Source organism: Leptopilina boulardi, unplaced genomic scaffold (assembly GCF_019393585.1).
Source record: "Leptopilina boulardi isolate dan_hultmark-lab unplaced genomic scaffold, ZJU_Lbou_2.1 LbouV2_324, whole genome shotgun sequence".
Lineage (NCBI taxonomy): Eukaryota > Metazoa > Arthropoda > Insecta > Hymenoptera > Figitidae > Leptopilina > Leptopilina boulardi.
Window position 1 is genome coordinate 3,334,986 of NW_026137890.1, and position 19,493 is coordinate 3,354,478.

At 28.1% G+C, this 19,493-nt stretch overlaps 4 protein-coding genes across 4 annotated transcripts; 2 read left to right on the forward strand and 2 right to left on the reverse strand.

The window, feature by feature from the left end:
- Positions 1 to 82: 82 nt before the first annotated feature.
- On the reverse strand, positions 83 to 2,865 carry LOC127284382 (adenylyltransferase and sulfurtransferase MOCS3). Its single transcript, XM_051309782.1, has 6 exons — positions 2,728 to 2,865; positions 2,253 to 2,504; positions 1,977 to 2,190; positions 946 to 1,244; positions 415 to 870; positions 83 to 339 (listed from the first exon to the last, which is right to left on the reverse strand). The coding sequence occupies exons 2-6, from the start codon at positions 2,428 to 2,430 to the stop codon at positions 188 to 190; spliced, it is 1,299 nt and encodes a 432-aa protein (XP_051165739.1). The 5' UTR covers positions 2,431 to 2,504; positions 2,728 to 2,865; the 3' UTR covers positions 83 to 187.
- Positions 2,866 to 2,909: 44 nt separating this feature from the next.
- Positions 2,910 to 6,467, forward strand: LOC127284383 (ras-related protein Rab-39B). Its single transcript, XM_051309783.1, has 3 exons — positions 2,910 to 3,255; positions 3,902 to 4,011; positions 4,087 to 6,467. Exons 1-3 carry the CDS (start codon positions 3,148 to 3,150, stop codon positions 4,523 to 4,525), a joined length of 657 nt encoding a protein of 218 aa, XP_051165740.1. The 5' UTR covers positions 2,910 to 3,147; the 3' UTR covers positions 4,526 to 6,467.
- LOC127284381 (uncharacterized) lies at positions 6,138 to 12,517 on the reverse strand. The gene is made up of 5 exons (XM_051309781.1): positions 12,293 to 12,517; positions 11,300 to 12,124; positions 10,841 to 11,234; positions 8,756 to 9,059; positions 6,138 to 8,681 (listed from the first exon to the last, which is right to left on the reverse strand). Exons 1-5 carry the CDS (start codon positions 12,418 to 12,420, stop codon positions 8,560 to 8,562), a joined length of 1,773 nt encoding a protein of 590 aa, XP_051165738.1. The 5' UTR covers positions 12,421 to 12,517; the 3' UTR covers positions 6,138 to 8,559.
- A 458-nt stretch (positions 12,518 to 12,975) lies between these two features.
- On the forward strand, positions 12,976 to 19,405 carry LOC127284318 (uncharacterized). Its single transcript, XM_051309708.1, has 9 exons — positions 12,976 to 13,219; positions 13,463 to 13,928; positions 14,006 to 14,275; positions 14,445 to 14,596; positions 16,105 to 16,202; positions 16,479 to 16,839; positions 16,905 to 17,116; positions 17,272 to 17,607; positions 17,679 to 19,405. The coding sequence occupies exons 2-9, from the start codon at positions 13,605 to 13,607 to the stop codon at positions 18,923 to 18,925; spliced, it is 3,000 nt and encodes a 999-aa protein (XP_051165665.1). The 5' UTR covers positions 12,976 to 13,219; positions 13,463 to 13,604; the 3' UTR covers positions 18,926 to 19,405.
- Positions 19,406 to 19,493: the final 88 nt, after the last annotated feature.

Here is a 19,493-nt window from a genome sequence, read left to right on the forward strand (position 1 = left end):
AATTATTTTAAATAATTAATTTTATTTTCTAATTCATTAATTTTTAGAACAATTTTCAAATAATGAATATATTGTTACGGGATTATATTAAAAAATTTTATTTACAGAATTTGTACAAATAACATTTTAAAAATATATGTAAATATTTAAATTACATTCATTATATTAGTAATTTAATTTTTATTAATTAATAAATAGGAAATCGCTGATCGATTTTCTTTGTCCATGCATGAAGACCTCCGACAATATCTTTAATTTCTAATTTACAATCTGGAAGCTTATTTTGCAAAATTCTCACTGCTTTTTGTGAATCGTTTCCTCTTCTACATAAAACGAAAACTGCAAAAAATTCATTAACAATTTTTTTTTACAAAAATGTATTTTTTTAAAAGAGTAAAATAAAAAAATACTAACCTCCTAGAGCATTAGAATCAATTTTATCGATTTCATTTTTAATTAAATTCAAACTATTTTCTTTATTAATATCATTAATTGGAATATTAATTGATTTCTCTAATCGACAAATTTCAAATTCCTCCGGTGAACGAACATCAATTAACACATGTGACTTTGAAAATAATATCTCACGATATTCCTCAACTGTAATTCTTTCGTTTTTCTTCAAAACATTTAAATTAGGATTTTTATCAATTGCTTTTGAACCACAAAATTCCTCATAATCGATTAATTCACAATTTCCAATAATTTCACCACAATAAATGCAATCAGGATTTTTTTGTCGTAAGCGAACATTTCGAAATGTCGATTCCAATCCATCGTACAATAAAAGTCGACCAGAAAGAATTCCTGATAGATTTAAAATTATTTTTACAGCCTCCTGAGCTTGTAGCACTCCTATTACTCCCACAACTGATGATAAATTAAAAAAAGCACAAAAATTAAATTACAATTAATTAAAAATATATATATGAAAAATATACCAACCTGAACCAAGAATTCCTCCATCGCTACAATTTGTTACAGATTCAGGTGGCGGAGGTTTTGGAAAAATACATCTGTAGCATGGTCCATTGTAATTATAAACTGTAAGTTGTCCTTCAAATTTTAAAGCAGATCCAGAAATTAAAGGCTTTTTGCTAATGACACAAGCATCGTTTAACAAATATCTCGTTGCAACATTATCAGTTGCATCCAAAATCACATCGTAATTGCCAATAATTTCTAAAGCATTTTCGCTAGTAAACTGAACTTTGTATGTTGTAACTTTTACATTACTGTTTAGCCTGAAGCATATAATTTTTTTTTTAAATTTAATTTTCCTAAAGATTAAGGAGAGAGACCGCTGAAATTTCTACCTTTCGAAATTAAGACTCTTTAAGGTTGTCAATTTTTTTTCTGACAATATTGAGTATTTAAAACTGTAATATAATATGGGAAACTGTAACTTGAAATCTCCAACAACTAAACATTTAAACCTAGCGCAACTTTCATTATTTTTCATTGTTGATTTTTTTTATACACCTTTTTCATGATTCTGAACAATCAATCGTATGGATTTTGAAAAAATTGAAATCAAATTTCTGAAAAATAAAAAAAAATTGTTAACAATTACTTTTTTTTTTATTTTCCATAGTGAAATATGATTTCAGGTTCTAAAAAAATTAAAAAAAAAATTCTTACCTTTAAGCCAAACAATTGGTTTAAATTTTATGAATTATTCCTTAAAAATTCAATTTCTTCTAAAATTTTTATTATTTTTTATCGGTAATTTTTTCGTAGGTTTTTTCATGATTCTGAACAATTTTGAACAATGGTATGGATTTTTAAAAATTTTAGTATTCTCAAAAAATAAAATTTCTAAATTTTTTTTTCTTTTTGATAATTCACAATTATTTTAGATCCCAAATAATGTCAGAAAAAAAAATTGGCATCCCTTAACAATATTAATTTCGATGAATTGAAATTTCACCGGTCTCTCCCCTTAAAGATTAAAAATAATTTCAGTCAAATTCTACCTGTTCAGAACAGTTTTAACTGATTCGACTTTTGAACTACCGACATCTAATTGGGAAAATAAAACTTGTCTGTGAAGATTACTAATTTCAATTTCATCATAATCAACTATTCCAATGTGTCCAATTCCAGCACTTGCTAAATATAAAGCTGAAGGACAACCAAGACCACCAGCTCCCACAATTAAAACCGATGAATTTTTCAAAAGTACTTGTCCTAAAAATATAATTCTAATTATTTTTCTAGATTTCGAAAATATTTTCAAAAATAATATAAACCTTTTACTCCAATTTCTGGTAAAAGAATTTGTCTACTGTATCGAGCAATTTCTTCATTATTCAATCCATTATTTTGTAAAATTTCTTTTTCACGTCTAATCTCAGCAAGACGAATTTCCTTCTCCTTTAAAATAGTTTTCAAAGACTTGATTTCTTTCAATAAATTCTCCTCTTCCATTTTCAGGATTTTCAGTAATAATTATAATTTTCTAATTTCTTTTAGAAACACTTTTTAAAAACAAGAGAAATAACCTGAAATAATTTAAACACGTTTTTAGAAACGTGTTTCAAAGGCCACAAACTATTGTGTTATTTACCATAAATGAAAATCTGTGACAAAATTTACTAACAGAGCAAAACATTAATATTAATTTTTAAAGTTAGGAAAATCACTACAATAAATAGAAACGACTTTGAGAATTTTATTAAAAAGAAATTTTTAATTTAAAAAAAAATTCAAGGTAAATTAACTTACAGAAGAAGAGAAAATAAATGTAAAATTGTAGACACTGTTTGAGAAATGACAACAATAAACAGCATGTAGTGTAAACAAACAGCTGACTGTCAAATTTGTCGTCTGCCAGATGCGCAGCAAAATGCGCGTATGAATACACCATAATTTTTCCTGTGTGGCGTTTTTCATTCTCATCCTTCTGCTGGGGCAACTAAAAGTTGATCTTTGTCACTGCTTTTTGTATAGTTTATTTACCATTATTTACGTCTGTGTTGGCGTGGATGTAAATTAATAATGTACTATGTACGCATATACACGGTCAGCTGAGATCATTCGAAATCTCGCGATTGAGAATTACGCATTCGAAAATGTCTTATTGCTAAAGTTAAAGGCGTGCAATTAATAACAATTTTTTTTTTAATAATAGTAATATCTGTCAAAATGGTGGAACCAATCTTTGATTATCAATTTCGTTTGATTTTAATTGGCGACAGTACAGTTGGTAAAAGCTCTCTACTTAAATATTTCACCGATGGCAAATTCGCTGAGGTATGTACGCAGTGCTTTTTTTTGTCTTCTGCTTTAATTTACAAAACATTTCAAAATGTCCTTGAGTTTTATTTTTTTTTTTTTGGCAAGAGTTTAAGATTTGATTATAAAAAAAAAATATACTCATTTTCAAAATTTTTACTAGTTGCATGATTCATATTTAAACATAGTTTCATTTGATATCAAATGACGCACTTTATATGTCAATTCAAAAATACTGTTTTCTTTTCATGTTATCACAATGGATTTTAATTTAAAAATTGCCTTACTTTCATTTCTCTAGTTATCTTTTGTTAATTACATCAACGTCATATAAAAGATTAATTTTACAAAAGAATTAGATTATAATTACATATCAGAATTTTTTACTCGAATAAATTGTTCTTAATGGTTCCCAAACAATAGAAAATAATATTTAAATAATTGCTTTAAAAGAATAATTATTTTAAGTAGTTTAAAAGATTCCATTATTATATTCCATTTTTGTTAATATTCTAATCATATAAAAGAGAAAGTTCTGTGAATATCTAATTTCTTTTTTATGTAAACATCCAATTTTTCAAGAATATAATTATTTTTTGACTCAGCGATTTTTTGAATTTATGTAATTGAATAGAAAATCTTTTTTTTTTTCTAATTATTTCAGCTGTCGGATCCAACTGTTGGTGTCGATTTTTTTGCACGATTAATTGAAGTGAAAGATGGAACAAGAATTAAATTACAATTATGGGATACTGCTGGACAGGAAAGATTTAGGTGATTAGATAATCGAAAAATAATAGTGATTCGGAAAAAATGAATTTACTTAATTTATCTAAAAATATATTTCAGATCAATTACAAAATCATATTATAGAAATTCAGTGGGAGCTTTGCTTGTTTACGATGTTTGTAATCGGGCGAGTTTTGAACATATACCCCAATGGATGATGGAAGCACGTCGACATATTGAACCAAATCGTCCAGTTTTTGCTCTCGTTGGTTGTAAACTTGATTTAGTAACAAATGGTGCACAACGCGAAGTATCAAAAGAGGAAGCAAGAGCTTTTGCTGATCAACATGGAATTCATCACATCGAAACAAGTGCAAAAAGTGGAGTTAATGTTGAAGATGCTTTTCGTTCTGTCACTCAAGAAGTCTTTAATAGAATACAAACTGGTGAATATAAAATTGAAGATGGTTGGGACGGTATTAAAACTGGATATGCAAGACCAAGTGGTTTAGATTTTAATCTAGTCGAAGCTGAACCTGCAAAAAGTTCTTGTTGCTAAGTCAATTTCTATCATAACGAAAAAGAAAGAAAACGAATCAAGTAAAAAAAAAAGAAGAAAATTTTGACTTATCGCAAATTATTTCTATTTTGCGATTAAACACAATGACTGATCACAAGCCATACAAATTTTTTTTTTGTAGACCTTAATTTGAAATTCTTTTTCCTCAGTTTTATGAAGAAACACTAAAATTTCTTTCTCTATAAATTTTATATTCAGTTTTATTGAACAACATTTTTTTTGTGTCCCGATTCTATTTCTTCTTTTTGAGAAAAATTGGATAAAACAAAAATCACACACACATATTAAAATGTCGATCATTGTGTATAAAAATAGATATTGATTTTTGTATATAGTTTGTACAAATAATCTAAGATAGTTACATGATTTCTAAGAATAATTGGATATTCTTTTACAAAAACAAAAAAAAAAAAACAAGTTCCGTTATTTTGATTAATCTATAAATCAATTTTGAAAGACTATTTTCATTAATCGTAGAGAAAATAATTTAAGTCTACAATATTATATATTTAAAAAGAAAATGCAAATGGTCATTTCTAATTTTTTATCATAATTCTAAACACTTTTGAAAAACTTGATTGAATTCAATAAATCAAGGCATGTATGACATTATTTGTAACAAATATTTTATACTTGGAAAATCTTTGTAATATTTAACAATTTTTAGAATAGGAAGAATATGCGCTTCACAAATATATATTGTTACCAGGACTTGACATTGAAAATTGGAAAAGTTTACTGAGAGAAATAAAAAGAACATTTAATGAAAAATATAAATGAAATATTGAAGAAAAAAAATGACAAAAAAATTAGAAAAATCGACAGAAAGTTTATTGTGATAAATAACGGAAAGTTAAAAAAAAACATTTATAAAAGACTCTTCTCTCAGAATATTTTTCTCTTAACAAAAAAATTGATCTACATAAAAATGATATAATACAAATTGATGTAGAATTAAATGTAGCACTCTGTAATATTTAATCGATCATTGTCGAATGTTCAAAAAGGAAGGATTGTTCATATTATGTCAGACTGAGAAGAAGATATAATCTTCTTGTAAAAAAACAAAGTAACAAAAAAGTTGAAGACTTGAAAATTTCTATAGTTGAAACTGAAACTCCTAATTATTTCTGTATGAAGACAATCTGCTTCGTGAAAAATGCCAAAAAAAAGAAATATACATAATAATAATTTTAAGTGAAAATGTTAAAAAAAACCTAGATTTTATTTTTTCGACAAAAAATAAATATTTAATAAAACTAAAAGAAATTTTCAGTTCAAAAATAAGAAATCGCGCAGCTTTTAAATTAAAATAATTAAATTATAAAAAAGAAAGTTGAAGTATTATTTATTTTAAAAAAACTAACAAATTTAAGTTATTCATCTGCGATAGTCTCTAACAAAAATTAAGAAAGATTTTATAATTTTAATTTACATTTTTTTGCAAAAAAAAAAAATTATATTTCTCTTTTTAATTGGTTTTTTTTATTATTATTTTTACGACTATCGTGCATAAATGAGCTTAATTAGAATTAAAAAATAATTTTGAGTTCCTTAATTAAGGAAAAGTGTTAAAATAATGAAACTAGTGTCATGATCAAGGTCTTAATTTAATCGTCCAAGCATTGATACATTACACACCTTATCTAGATTACATTACAAATTATTATCGTCGTAAGATATACGATTGAAATACTTGCATGACATTATAAATTTCCTAAGGAGCTCTCACTCTAGAATTACCAAACGAACATTAATTAGCTCGCAGCTTGGCGGGATCTTCGATGATCACATTGTACAGTAACATTTATTGATGATTTTTGTAAAATTAAAAAGTAGAGATTCACAATTTCTACAACTACCTAATAATAATATATTATTACAAATAGCTAATTGAACGAATAAATTATCTTGGAAGTAAGCTCTCTTACGACTAAATCGTTATTTCCGTGACTAGAAATTTCTCTATTATATCCATCATCTTTCTTTTTTTCACTCACAATTCACAAAATTAATGTTTTGGCAAATTTCATTCCAATATATATATAAATATACGAAATAGCAAACAACTTCATTATTTAGAAATACAACGATCGTCATCGTATAATACTTAATCCATTTCAATTCAAACGTTTTTTTTCTACTTCTCTTTTTTTTGTATATTTACAAACAATGTATAATACACATTTAATAAAATCCGACGTTCATTTATCACGTCAATTACCAATTCGAATCTAATTCGTAAATTGTAATTTTCAAATTCTACACAAAAAATCTCTTCTCAAAACTCTTTTTATAACACATTTTTTTTGCCTTCATTTTAATAAATTTATAACAGTTTCAAACTGTACATAACAGGCAGTTTTTTTTGACATTAAATTAATAATAAAGAAAAAATAACAATTACCACGATATATTTTTTTTAAAACTCCATATAAAAAAATAAAATACATCAAAAAGAAAACTACTCTCTAAGTAGTTTTAAAAAAGAATAAAAAATTTTTAAAAATAAAATCTTTTAATTACTTAACAATGTTTTGAACACATTTTTCTCAACGTAAAAACGTAATACGATTTAAAAATTCAATTAAATTTTTTTTAATTTAAAAAACAATGTTTAAAAAAATAAATCAATACTTAAAAAAAAATGAAAATAAAATGTTGTTTGAATTAAGGAAGTTCTCTCCCTCCAACGTCAGTCAAATCAATCCCCATTTAAGTTTTCATTTGTATCACGTAGTACTAGCTCAACGCTTGGCAACGTTGGATTATATTTCCCCCGTTCCGTTTCGTGTCGTCTGCTATTGTTTGATTTATTTTCGTTAAATAATAATAATAATAATTTATTATTTTAAAAATCTTAATTTTTTATAAGCAAATTCAAATTATTATTCATTATTATGAATCTTTGAAGAATATACTATTATATGTATATACTACTTATATTACTTTCAAATTTCGCGCTTTTTCTATACCTAACCTACAAGACGCAACGTTGCCAAGCGTTGTGCTAAGTAATTTCTGATTGTCAAAATACGGTGTTTTTTTAGACAAAATAATTAATTGTGAGTCTCCTAAGCCAGGTCTGATCAATTTTATTAAAAGTAAGTGAACATTGGCTATTAAACTTTATGTATATAAAGTTCCAGTAATATCTTTTCGTCAGATTTTTCACAATTTGAGATTTCAGACCAAAAAATTCAATTTCCCATAAGAACCCGTGTTAAATGTGAAAAGAGAAAATTATTTATATCTTTTGTCAAAATCCACCTAGACCTCTAAAAATTTAACTACATCTTCTTTAAACCATTATCTATCAGTTTATCAAGTTTGATAATTAACTCTTCGTCATTTCTGTTTGCGAGAGAACTTCCTTAAGTCATTTGCCAAAAACGATTACGTTCATTTTCACGTTAAGTAATTTTTTTTTCTCCTTCTAAATTTAATCTTGCTTAGAGCAAGAAGATATTAAATATTATATGAACAAATAAGAATCACTAGAAAGATTATCTTTCTCAGAGTTTTTTTTTCTTTTCAAACTTGAAGCGCAGCTCCAGCCAATTTTTTTTTTTATAAATAAAAAGAAAATAAAACATCAAACTACATCTCATATAAAAATTGAAAAGAAATTCATTAAAATTACACACTAATGATGCATTTTTAGAAAAATTTGAATTCATTTTGTAAAACGGCTAAGTGCAGTAAATTAGCCTCTAGATTTTAATATAAATGCAATTTTGAATTACTCTCATTTTTGTACAGATTCAATTTTATAGATTTTTTCAATATTATAGATATGCGTTGAAAAAAATCAATTTTTTCGCGAAACATCGTTTCGATAATGAAAGATTACTGCCTTCAAATTCAAATTTGTAAGTTCATAGACAACATGGGATAAAATATATTACATAATGGTAACATTTACTTTCTTGATATTATGCGATATTATATAAGGGGAGAGGGGGGGATACTTTTGAGTATGATTTTTGCTCAATATTTTTGTTTTTCTGTTTTTAATCAAAACTAGCAACTTTACCTCTTCTATGCTGTTCTAGGGATTCACATCCAAAAAGCACGTATTCTTCACGCGAAAGCCAGAATGGATATCCTTCAACATATTCCGGTGGTGTTTTATCTGTGATTAAAAAAAAAATTTATTGTCCTGAAAGTAAAAAATTGAGAAAGGAGAAAAAAGAAGAAAAAATTTACCAGGATGAACTTCCAAGGAAACGTACGTTGATCCCATGGCAGCGTTCCAACTGTGCGTACCAGGGCAGCTTCTAACTTCAAGGATATGACTATATTCCGGAAGTAATTCACGTAAATCTTTCGATAATCGAAGATTAAATCCTGATAAATCGGTATTACCGCCTGTCAAAAGAATATGCGAGAGACAATCTTGTAAAACCTCTTCCGAAAGTCCTGACGTTACTTCCTTTATCACTTGAGGCAAATTTAAACTCACATACATCATCTCAGGAGCAACAAATAATTCCTCACCCAAAGAAACTCTCTGAAGAAGTAAAAAATATATATATATATAAATAAATAGTTCAATTTTTCATTTTAGATAAAACCAGTCTTCACAGCATAAAATTTGTTTAAAAAAAGGGGAATAGGGGAAATTTTGTTTGAAAAAAGGGGAAAAATAGAGTAAAGTCTAAATGTATATTTTTCTTAACCAAAATGCTTTAAAGTTGTGTTAAATTACACTACCGATGAAAATTCTGCGACCATCCATTTTCTTGATGAGTATTTTTATTTTTTAAACTTATTTTAAAATTAATTTTCCACAGAATGAAAATTACTTCTAAACTTTTTTTTTTATTTAAAAATGCAAGTAATTTGTTATTTTTTTAAAACGAAAACAGTCTTGTAAAATATACAAATCTTGATTTTATTCATATTTTTCAAAGAAACTGAAATATTTTAAATTTATTTAAATTAAATTTAAAAAAAAATTTTAATTAATTTTCTGATAAAAAAAATTTCCAATTTTCCTAATTCAGTCCTCGGATTGACTTTAGAAAGAGAAAGAAGTCGTTTTAGTTGATTTTCATTACAACAAAAATCAAAAAATTCGATATTTTTTATTTTTAATAAATTTTATATTAGTTAATAAATATTTCACTATTATTAACATTAATTGTTAGAAATTAAATAATTTTAAAAATAAAAAATTCTATAGTAAAAAATGTTTTACAGAAACATTTCCAAGAAATTTTTTTTTAAACTTCAAAATTAAACCATGACCAATTTTCAAGATTTCAATTCAGTAGGACAAATTTTCAAAAACAATAATTTAAAGTTACTTTAAAGAAAGAAAAAATTCCAAGTCATTGTACAAATTATTCGAACTCAGAATTTTGGAAAATGTTTTAAATAATTAAATTTTCAAGAACTTGATTAAAATATTATTGAAAAAAATTAATTTATTAATTGAAATTGTTGTAAATTTGAATTGCTGAAAAGTATTGACACAATTTTAAACAGTAATTGAATTTTAAAGAATTTTTAATAAAAGAATTTGAATTTTTGAAAAATTGAATTAAAATAATTAAAATAATTAATTTAGCGAAGAATTTTAGATTAAAATTTTGGAAGTAATTGAATTTGGAAGAGTTATATTTAAGTTTTTCAAAAATAATTAAAATTTCAGGAGATATACAAAAAGAATTTTGGTAAATTTGATTTGAGGAAAATTTTTTACAAAGTTCAGAAGATAGTTGAATTTAAAAAAATGTGTTAATTAATGAAGAGTTAGAATTTTTTTAAATAATTGATTTTCAGGAGATTTTAAATTAAAATTTTTATAAATTATGATTTAAAATCAAATGATAACATTTTTTTACAAACTTTAAACAATATTTGAAATTTAAAGAATTTTTAGGTAATTAGAACATGTTTTAAATTATGTATGATTTTTGAAGAATTTGAATTACATTATTGAAAGTAATTAATTTTGCAGATAATTATAGTTATTTTTTTATCATTCTTTAATAAATAGACTTAGTAGAGAATGTAACTCTATCGGAGCATGCCAATTTCTTTGACAGCAGTGTAACAAGATTCACCTCATCGTTGAAAAGAAATACACTAAAATTTAATTAATTTAATTTAGGGTCGACCTAGCTAAGTTAGGTTTTTTATATAAATATAAGTTGTATTTAACAGCTTTTAGTATTTGTATGAAAGGGCTTTAGCCCGTTTATTATTAAATAAATAAATAAATACGTTTTTATATAATTCAATTTTGGAAGAAGTATATTTTATACTAAAATAGTTAAAACTTACCCAAAGTTGTTTATAATCCGCATAAGTATCAACCTTGAATTTAATATTCTCCTTTTTCATTTTTCTATCACTATCCTTCATTTTCTTATCATCTTTAAATTTTCTCTCCTCGGTTTCATTTCGATAATTTAATTTGCATTTCTCTTTAACAGCCATATAATCAAGGAAAGATATTGGAATTTGATGATATTCCTTTGCTTGCCAGTAAAGTGCATTTTTTAAATTACAAGCAACATGCCAACCACCAATTGGAAGTAATTTCCATCGATGTGGAATAACTCGTCCGCCAATAACAACAGCGACTGTTGTACTCAATGCACCGCTATCAACCACAACACAAGTTTCAATATCCAACATTGCACACGCTGCCAATGGTTTTGGCACCAAGCAAACCCTGTTAATTAAATTTAAATTAGAAAAACAAATACACTTAATATTGAATTAAAAATGATTTCTAACCTTGCAACTTTCACTTCTTGAAACAAATAATGCAGCAATTGTTTTCGAAGCGAGGGATGTATGGCCAATGGTTCACAAAACATTAAAACAGCATTTGGTTTTCTCAACGTTGTTGTCAATCTCATTTGATGAAATAAATGATCGATATATACTTTCAAAACGGAGAATGATCCATCGTAAAGTAATGCTTCAGCTGGACAAACAACATCAACATTTGGTATTCCCAATACATCAACAGCATCCGAACAATAACCATTGACTAATCTCTGATCAACTGGATTGGAATGCGTATAAAAGGCATCATTTGGGTGATTTGCCAATCTTCTTTTTTCACGATAGAGTTTCAATGAATTGCAAAATACACAAAATGGACCACTCGGTCTTGTTATTTTTGTTGTTGGCGTTAATTCGGTAAGCTTTAATAATTTGAGCGTTTTTGCCAACGATTTACTATCTTTCGGTCGACTACTACAACTTGGATTATTATTTCGTAATTGTGTTTGTTCAGCGTGCATTTCATCATTATATTTTGGAATGCCAAACATTGAAAAATGCCTCTTTAAACCAATTTGTGGCGTTATCACCCATGTAAATTTATTACCAATTTCTAAAACTACTTTAGCACTAGAACTTTCCACACAATTACGTTGACATGTGTAGCCACTACAATGACAACATTTTGGAAATGGAAAAGCTTCACCTAATGTGAGAACCATATGAAGTCTATAGCATGTGGCTTTAAAACTCACGCCAAGTAATTGCAAACATTTTATATCTGGAAATCTGAATTGTACTTTGGAGAGCAGATGCAACCATTTCATCTTCCTGCGAAAAGAATATGCGTGCTAAATTTACAGGAGAAACAAACAAATTTTCATCTTCGTAGATTAAAATAATTCAACTTTTTCAATTATTTAAATCAAGTGATTATAGAAAAAAAATTATTTTACGCAAATTAAAGAAAAAAATAATTAAGACATAACCTCTACACACCATAAATAATCATTATCCGAGGTCTTTCGCAGGTATTTACAGGTACTTCCAAAAGCAATAATATCAGGTACATCACAGTATAGCAATATTTCAATCCAAATTTCCTCAGGGAAGACGGCGGGATCCATTATTACAATAAAAACGTTTACAAAATGTACAATGATATAATTCTAAGCTGCCAAAAACCTGGCACTCCCCATTTTTGACAAGTTCAAGGTCATACTGCTACGTTCATATGTGCTTAATTTTTTTTCCATTTTGTTAATTAATTTTAAATCCGATTGGTTAGTTATTTCTATTTGGACAAGTTACAAAATAACCCCTCAAAAAATTTCAAATTGCTTCTGTATTAAAAAAATGAAGTAAATATAATTTGGACTAAACAACATAATAAAAACTATCAATATTCGTGAAACTTGTTAAAACAATCGATGGTTTGTTTGTAAATAAAAATTACATTCTTCTTAGTTCACATTCCTTCACAGATGGCGCAAATAGTATATTCTTGTTTCCGCAATGTGAATAAAGCTTAAATTTTTAGAAAAATATTTTAAAAAATAGTGTTATTAAATAATAAATTTGTTGAAATAAACACGATAATATAATTAAAATCACTTATTTTAATAATAAACAATCAAAATTTAATATTTTTTTTACCCAAACGGAAGTGTGGTGGGACACGCCGGAAGCCATATTGGCCTGTAATGGCGGCGATCACATCATTCGTGTATCGTGAAAGTTTTGCTGATTACGTTTGTCAATTGATTGATGGTGAAAAACGCGATAGAATTATTTCTCAATAACATTGACACATTTAGAGAAAACTATTAATGATGATCAATAGTTTGTGATTAATTTTATTGGTTCTAAACCAATTTTGATTGTGTCTGAAAAAAAAGTTTACAACACGCCAAGGGAGTGTATTCAGTAAGTATAATAACTACATATATAATAATACAGAATTGTTTTCAGTTGTTATTTTCACTTCATTTTTTTTTTGAGAATAAAAATTACTGATTGCACTTATAATTAGAAATTTGTATAAAATTTTACGATCATGAACAAAGTGATAAATCCAATTTGTCTTAATGCAATTATTCTTTTTTTCTAATGTAAATGACTAAATTTAAGTATTTGAAAACATTAATAACACTGTAACTTTATTTTCAGCGAATTCAGTCCTGACAATGGAAGATTTATTTTTAATTTAGTGTTTTTAGGGGAAAAAAAATGCATGAACAACGTGCATTATATAAACAAATTTTATTTCATATTTAAATTTTTTTGTGCATAATAACTTTGCGGCCGAAAAATGGCAACAAACGCTCAATTTCTAACTCCCCCGCCCCCTATTAACCTTCCAAATATGTCGGTACCTCCACCTCCGACACCAAATTTATCAGCACCACCACCAACATTAACGACAATCAACACATCGGCAAATTATCAACATCGTTACAATAATCATCGAGATGCAAATCGAGGTTTCTTTAAACCCTTCAGACCCTATCATGCACCTAAAGTCATATCAGGTGGTCAAGATGCATTACAAGATGAATTTGATGGCAAAAGACTTCGAAAATCTGTTATGCGAAAAACAGTCGATTACAATTCGGCAATTATCAAATGTCTCGAGGTAATTTAAAAAGAAATTAATTATGAAAATAAATAAATAAATTTTCTATATCGTTTTTTTTTTAAATTGTAAAATAGAATCGTGTCTGGCAAAGAGATTATCGTGATAGACGTGCACTTCAACCGGATGTGATTTATTATCCAGATTTACTTCCCCCACCGAGTTATGTAGACAATCCGATAAATGCAGTTACAACAAGATTTGTAAAAACAGCAACAAATAAAATGCGTTGTCCAATTTTTTGTATGGCCTGGACACCAGAAGGAAGACGTCTCGTTACCGGTGCATCAAGCGGTGAATTCACATTATGGAACGGTCTTACTTTTAATTTTGAAACTATTCTACAGGTACTATAAAAATTTTTATTTTTAAAGATTATATTAATACAAAAATTAGAATTAAAAAGTAATTTTTAACGAGAAATTGTCATTTTATGAAACTTTTTTTTATAAAATGTGTTTTTTTTTTTTTTTTTTTTGGAGAACAAACACAATATTTGTTTTTATTATTGTTTAGGCTCATGACAGCCCTGTGAGGACAATGGTTTGGTCGCACAATGAGAGCTGGATGGTGACCGGAGATCATGCAGGCTATGTCAAATACTGGCAGAGTAACATGAACAACGTCAAGATGTTTCAAGCACACAAAGAAGCGATTAGAGGACTCAGGTATAGCATCAACCACACTAGTCCTTACGTCTCTTGCGGCACTTTAAACGACAATACGTCCATTCTTATTGTAGTTATGACATATAACGTGACTTTCACTCTCTTCTGTTTTTGGGTTTTCTCTATTAAATTCGCGGTAGTTTCCATTTTTGTCTGGGTAAATAGGTGATATTATTATTCTTAAAAAAAACGAAGAAGCATGCATTAAAATGAATTTTCCGTATTTAGTTAAATCTTGGATTTAAAGGAGATAATTTTGTGGCAGAAATAATTAAAATCATTTAATGAATAAAAATTCATTAAAATAAAAAGAAAAAAGTAAGAAGAAAAATTAAGTTAAATGGTCATTGCTTAATTTTTGTAAATGTGAAATAAAAATATTTTGCACAAAGTACATAAAAGTGCTTTTAAAATTCGGTCCTTTATTTTGCGTCTGGTTTTTTTGTGTGAAATCAATTTTTTTTCTAATTAGAGAAAGACCCATACTTGTAATTTATAATAAATACAGCAACACCCAGTCGTGATTCCCTCTGAATAAATAAAATAAAAATGAAATCCTGTCTCCTTACCCAGTTGACAATTATAAATAAATAAATAAAAAATAGAAATATCAATAATAAAATACTTTTTTTCAATGTGATGATTCAAATTGGATGAATAAAGGATTTTTTTTATTTGTCACTCGTTGCAGAGTGAAAAAATTACAATTCATGTACACCTTTATTAATAATAATAATAATAATTGTGCAATAAATGCTAAATTTACAAAAAAAAAGAAATAAAGTTGGAGCATCATCCGGTGGTCATGTGGCATCAAAAAAAAATCATTTTTTTTTTGCATGACTCGCTGATATAAATTTCAATTCGCTAAAATAGATGTAAATTTTTTTCGTTTGAGTGCCAGATATGACTATCGGAGATGATTTTTGTTTATTTACATTTAGACGCTCCTCTTTTTCGGTTCGCTCCTTAGAAGTTTATTTTATTTTATTTTTTTTTTTTAAATGTAAAAAAAAAAATTTTATCGTGTTTTTTTTATTCATTCAAGCTTCTTGAAAATGGAAATCTCAAATTTTAGTGCATGTGAGACTTTCTGCTTCTTGAAGAATATCTTTGAAATATTTGGCATGCAAATATTTTTAATATATAACGGTTTAAGAAATGTTTCCCCTCTCAAGACAATATTCTATTAAAATAAATTTTTCATATATGTATACGTGATAAATGGTTTATTAGCAGGATTTCACCAATCTTTTGGATCGAAACAATCGCCCAGAGATTCTTTACAATAGCAATGATCAATAAAAATGACTTGAAAAATAAATGACTCCTTGAAATCAGAAATAAAATTGAAATATATTTTTAATTGTGCACTGTTTAAATACATTTTTAACCAAAAAAAAATAAAATAAATAAAAATGCTTTTTTTCAATCTACAATTTCTGTGATAATTAAAAAAAAATCTAACAGTGCTGTCTAGTTTATAACTTGTTTTTTTGACCGGGTAGTTTCAGTCCAACGGATCACAAATTGGCAACATGCAGTGACGACGGAACAGTCAGAATCTGGGATTTTCTTCGCTGCCACGAAGAACGAATTCTCAGGGGTATAAATTATATTTTTTCTTCCTTTTATTAATAGGATTTATTTTCTTTATTATAAAATTTCTCCTAAATTGTTGCTTAAAAAAATTTTAATTGTTTATTTTTTTATTGAAATGTTTTTTAGATGAGTTTTTCATTCAAAATGTTTTAAATTATTTTATTTTTGTGACTAAAAAAATCTCTAAATAAGAGTAGGAAAACGAAAGTATTAATTTACACTATTTTTTTTTCTTTTTATTAATTAATTTTTGGTTTCATAATATTTTTTTTGTGTGTAGGTCATGGTGCTGATGTAAAATGCGTTCACTGGCATCCACAAAAAAGTCTTGTTGTCTCTGGAAGTAAAGATAATCAACAACCAGTGAAATTATGGGATCCAAAGACGGGACAATCATTGGCAACATTACACGCTCATAAATCAACTGTAATGGACGTTAAATGGAATGAAAATGGAAATTGGTTAGTAACAGCATCGCGTGATCATTTATTGAAATTGTTTGACATCAGAAATTTAAATCAAGAAGTACAAACATTTCGTGGCCACAAGAAAGAGGCTTCAAGTGTTGCTTGGCATCCAAGTCATGAAGGACTTTTTTGCAGTGGCGGAAGTGACGGTGCAATTTTATTTTGGCACGTTGGGTATGTAGGGAAATTTTAATTTTTTTTTAAATTAAAAATATTTTTAATTTTAATTGAATTTGCAGAGCTGATAAGGAAGTTGGAGCTATTGAACAAGCTCATGACAGTATTGTTTGGACACTTGCATGGCACCCTCTTGGTCATATTCTCTGTTCGGGAAGTAATGATCATACTTCGAAATTTTGGACAAGAAACCGACCAGGAGATCTTATGAGGGATAAATATAATTTGAATACCCTACCTGCTGGTGCAGTTGGTATAGATGATCACGAAATAGGTAAGAAAAGCAAACAAAATAAAAAAATTGAGGTGCCGAATCAAAGAAGGGCACATAACTAATCTAATTCAAATGGGTTATGTGCCCTTCTTTTATCCAGCAACTTAATTGAATTTTCTTTATATATTTTTTTAATGCTTTTTTTCAATTTTTAGCCGATGAATATGCGGTGATACCGGGAATGGGACCAGAGGATAGAATTAACGCCGAGGGTGAACCGGAAGAGAAAAACGGTGGTATACCGGGTTTGGATTTGGATCACGCGATCGATGAGGGAAAGAAGTTTACTAATAAAAAAGTTCCTTACAGTAAGCCAATTCCAAGGAATTTCCAAGCTCAATGGAATGAGATGGAAGGTGAAGATCAGGAACAAGTTGAGGCTCTTAACGCATTTGTTAATCAATTAATTGAAACAACACCTGGAGCATTACCATTGAATGAAGTTCAACCAAATGCTATTATTCTTTACGGGAAAATGATTTCTGTCGAAAGTGAGTTTTAAGTTTGCAATTTGAAGTTTTTCTTTTTGAACATCGAAATATTAATTTTGTTTTTATTACAGCTGGTAGTAAACTCGCAGAGGCAATATCAAAAGGTACAGACGCGATAAATAAACTCGTTGTTTCCGGTGAGATTGAGGAATTAAAGGAAATAATGAATCAACAAGAGAATACAGAAGAGGATGAGGATTATTTGAACGACGATGGGGAAATTGATTTCTCAAAAACTCCCGACGTTGAATTACCACCACCTTTACCGAGTTCGAAATTTGCCCAAAATCCCGAATTACTGAAATCGCTTAATCGAGGTGGTAAAAGAAAGTTTGATCAATTAATTGGTTGGAGTGATGCTGGAGCAAGTGATAGAACATCTAAAGTTCATCAACCAGTTTTTGGTGGTTCAATGAATGATGATTCTCAATCGAGCGACAATTATTTGAGAGATGGCTACAACGAGGAAGAGGAAGACGACGAGGAAGATTATAGAAGATTTATGGATGACGATGAATATCGTTTTAATACACCTGGATTGGTGGGTAGATCTGATCTTGATGTGAGAAATAAATTCATGGAGAAAGATTTTCGACTTAGACATTTTATGGACGATAGAGATAGAGATTCATTTGGTGCGGGAGATTCGTTTAGTGAAAGAGATGGAAATACGGAAAATAGATCACGTTGGGAGAGTGATAAAGAAATTGGTGAAGCTAGTAAATTTGGTAACATGTTTGAAAAACCGCCTAACATGTCAACAATGCCACCTCATTTGGGCAGTTTGCCAAATCATCACAATATGCAGAATATTAATCCCAATATGCCACCTCCAATGTCAAATATGGGACCTCATTCTAATATGCCACCACATTCGAATAAAAGTATGGGAATGGATGGACTACCGCCGCACATGATGCATCCACCGCCACCTTTTGGACCCAATGGACCACCACCGCCGCCCTTCGGACCAAACTTTCGACCTAATGGTCCTAATTTTGGTCCTAACTTTCGTCCAATGGGTCCATTTGGTACTCCGCCGTTTAGTAATTTTGGTCCACCAAACTTTCGTGGTCCAAATGGTCCTCCAAATTTTGAGAGACCAGGATTTGGACCAAATTTCAGAGGTCCACCGCCAAGACCCGGTGGTCCAAATTTCAATCCAGGCTTTGGAAGCTTTGGTCCAAATAAAAATGGTCCAAATATGGGCATAAGGGGACCAAACGACAGTGGAATGGGTATTAGAAACAACTTTAATGGTCGGGGCCGAGGTCGCGATGGAGATGGTTCTAGAGGAATGGGAAGGGACAATTACTAAAAAAAAACAATAAAATTGAATAATCAATGTGTACAAAGAAAAAAAAATTTAAACGTTAAGTGTATTAAGGATGTAAAATTTCTTTAAAATCTTCAAATAGATGAACTTTTCAACAATCAAATTATTATTTGAAGATTTAAGACTGTAATTCGTTATTAACAGATTTTTTTTAAATGTTACAAAAAATTATCTCTTGCAATAGAGTAATGTCGAAGGGGGGAAAAAAATAACGGAAACTGTAATATATTACTATTACTAATTTAAATATAATAAATGTCCATCTTCAAAAATCAGAAAAGCCTTTCTCACATGCTGCCTTGAGAAAGAATTGAATTGTATTTCTGAGATAAGGCACTAAAATGAAAGGAACTGTGGGTAAACCAACATATATGTCAGGCACAAAATTATTGTGTTTGACTAAAAAAAAAAGCAGTTTACTTATTCATTACAAAGAAAAAAATAAATTCAAATAAAAACAAATTATAATTTTCCTCCTCACCATTTGTGTCCTCGATTTTTATTTTTAGCAAACAAAATATGTGAAGAAGGAAGAATCGGATGGATCAAT

What these genes read in the sequence shown, in the direction of transcription:
- LOC127284382 (XM_051309782.1), bottom strand. Translation starts at nt 2,430, where the DNA reads ATGGAAGAGGAGAATTTATTGAAAGAAATCAAGTCTTTGAAAACTATT. An exon ending in ACCAGAAATTGGAGTAAAAG is followed by an intron (nt 2,191 to 2,252) that starts GTTTATATTATT and finishes TTATATTTTTAG; the next exon opens with GACAAGTACTTTTGAAAAAT. An exon ending in TGATTCTAATGCTCTAGGAG is followed by an intron (nt 340 to 414) that starts GTTAGTATTTTT and finishes AATTTTTTGCAG; the next exon opens with TTTTCGTTTTATGTAGAAGA.
- LOC127284383 (XM_051309783.1), top strand. Translation starts at nt 3,148, where the DNA reads ATGGTGGAACCAATCTTTGATTATCAATTTCGTTTGATTTTAATTGGC. An exon ending in CCGATGGCAAATTCGCTGAG is followed by an intron (nt 3,256 to 3,901) that starts GTATGTACGCAG and finishes TAATTATTTCAG; the next exon opens with CTGTCGGATCCAACTGTTGG. An exon ending in GCTGGACAGGAAAGATTTAG is followed by an intron (nt 4,012 to 4,086) that starts GTGATTAGATAA and finishes AATATATTTCAG; the next exon opens with ATCAATTACAAAATCATATT.
- LOC127284381 (XM_051309781.1), bottom strand. Translation starts at nt 12,420, where the DNA reads ATGGATCCCGCCGTCTTCCCTGAGGAAATTTGGATTGAAATATTGCTA. An exon ending in TCGGATAATGATTATTTATG is followed by an intron (nt 12,125 to 12,292) that starts GTGTGTAGAGGT and finishes TTCTTTTCGCAG; the next exon opens with GAAGATGAAATGGTTGCATC. An exon ending in CAAGAAGTGAAAGTTGCAAG is followed by an intron (nt 11,235 to 11,299) that starts GTTAGAAATCAT and finishes TTTAATTAACAG; the next exon opens with GGTTTGCTTGGTGCCAAAAC.
- LOC127284318 (XM_051309708.1), top strand. Translation starts at nt 13,605, where the DNA reads ATGGCAACAAACGCTCAATTTCTAACTCCCCCGCCCCCTATTAACCTT. An exon ending in ATTTTATTTTGGCACGTTGG is followed by an intron (nt 16,840 to 16,904) that starts GTATGTAGGGAA and finishes TTGAATTTGCAG; the next exon opens with AGCTGATAAGGAAGTTGGAG. An exon ending in GAAAATGATTTCTGTCGAAA is followed by an intron (nt 17,608 to 17,678) that starts GTGAGTTTTAAG and finishes TTTTTATTACAG; the next exon opens with CTGGTAGTAAACTCGCAGAG.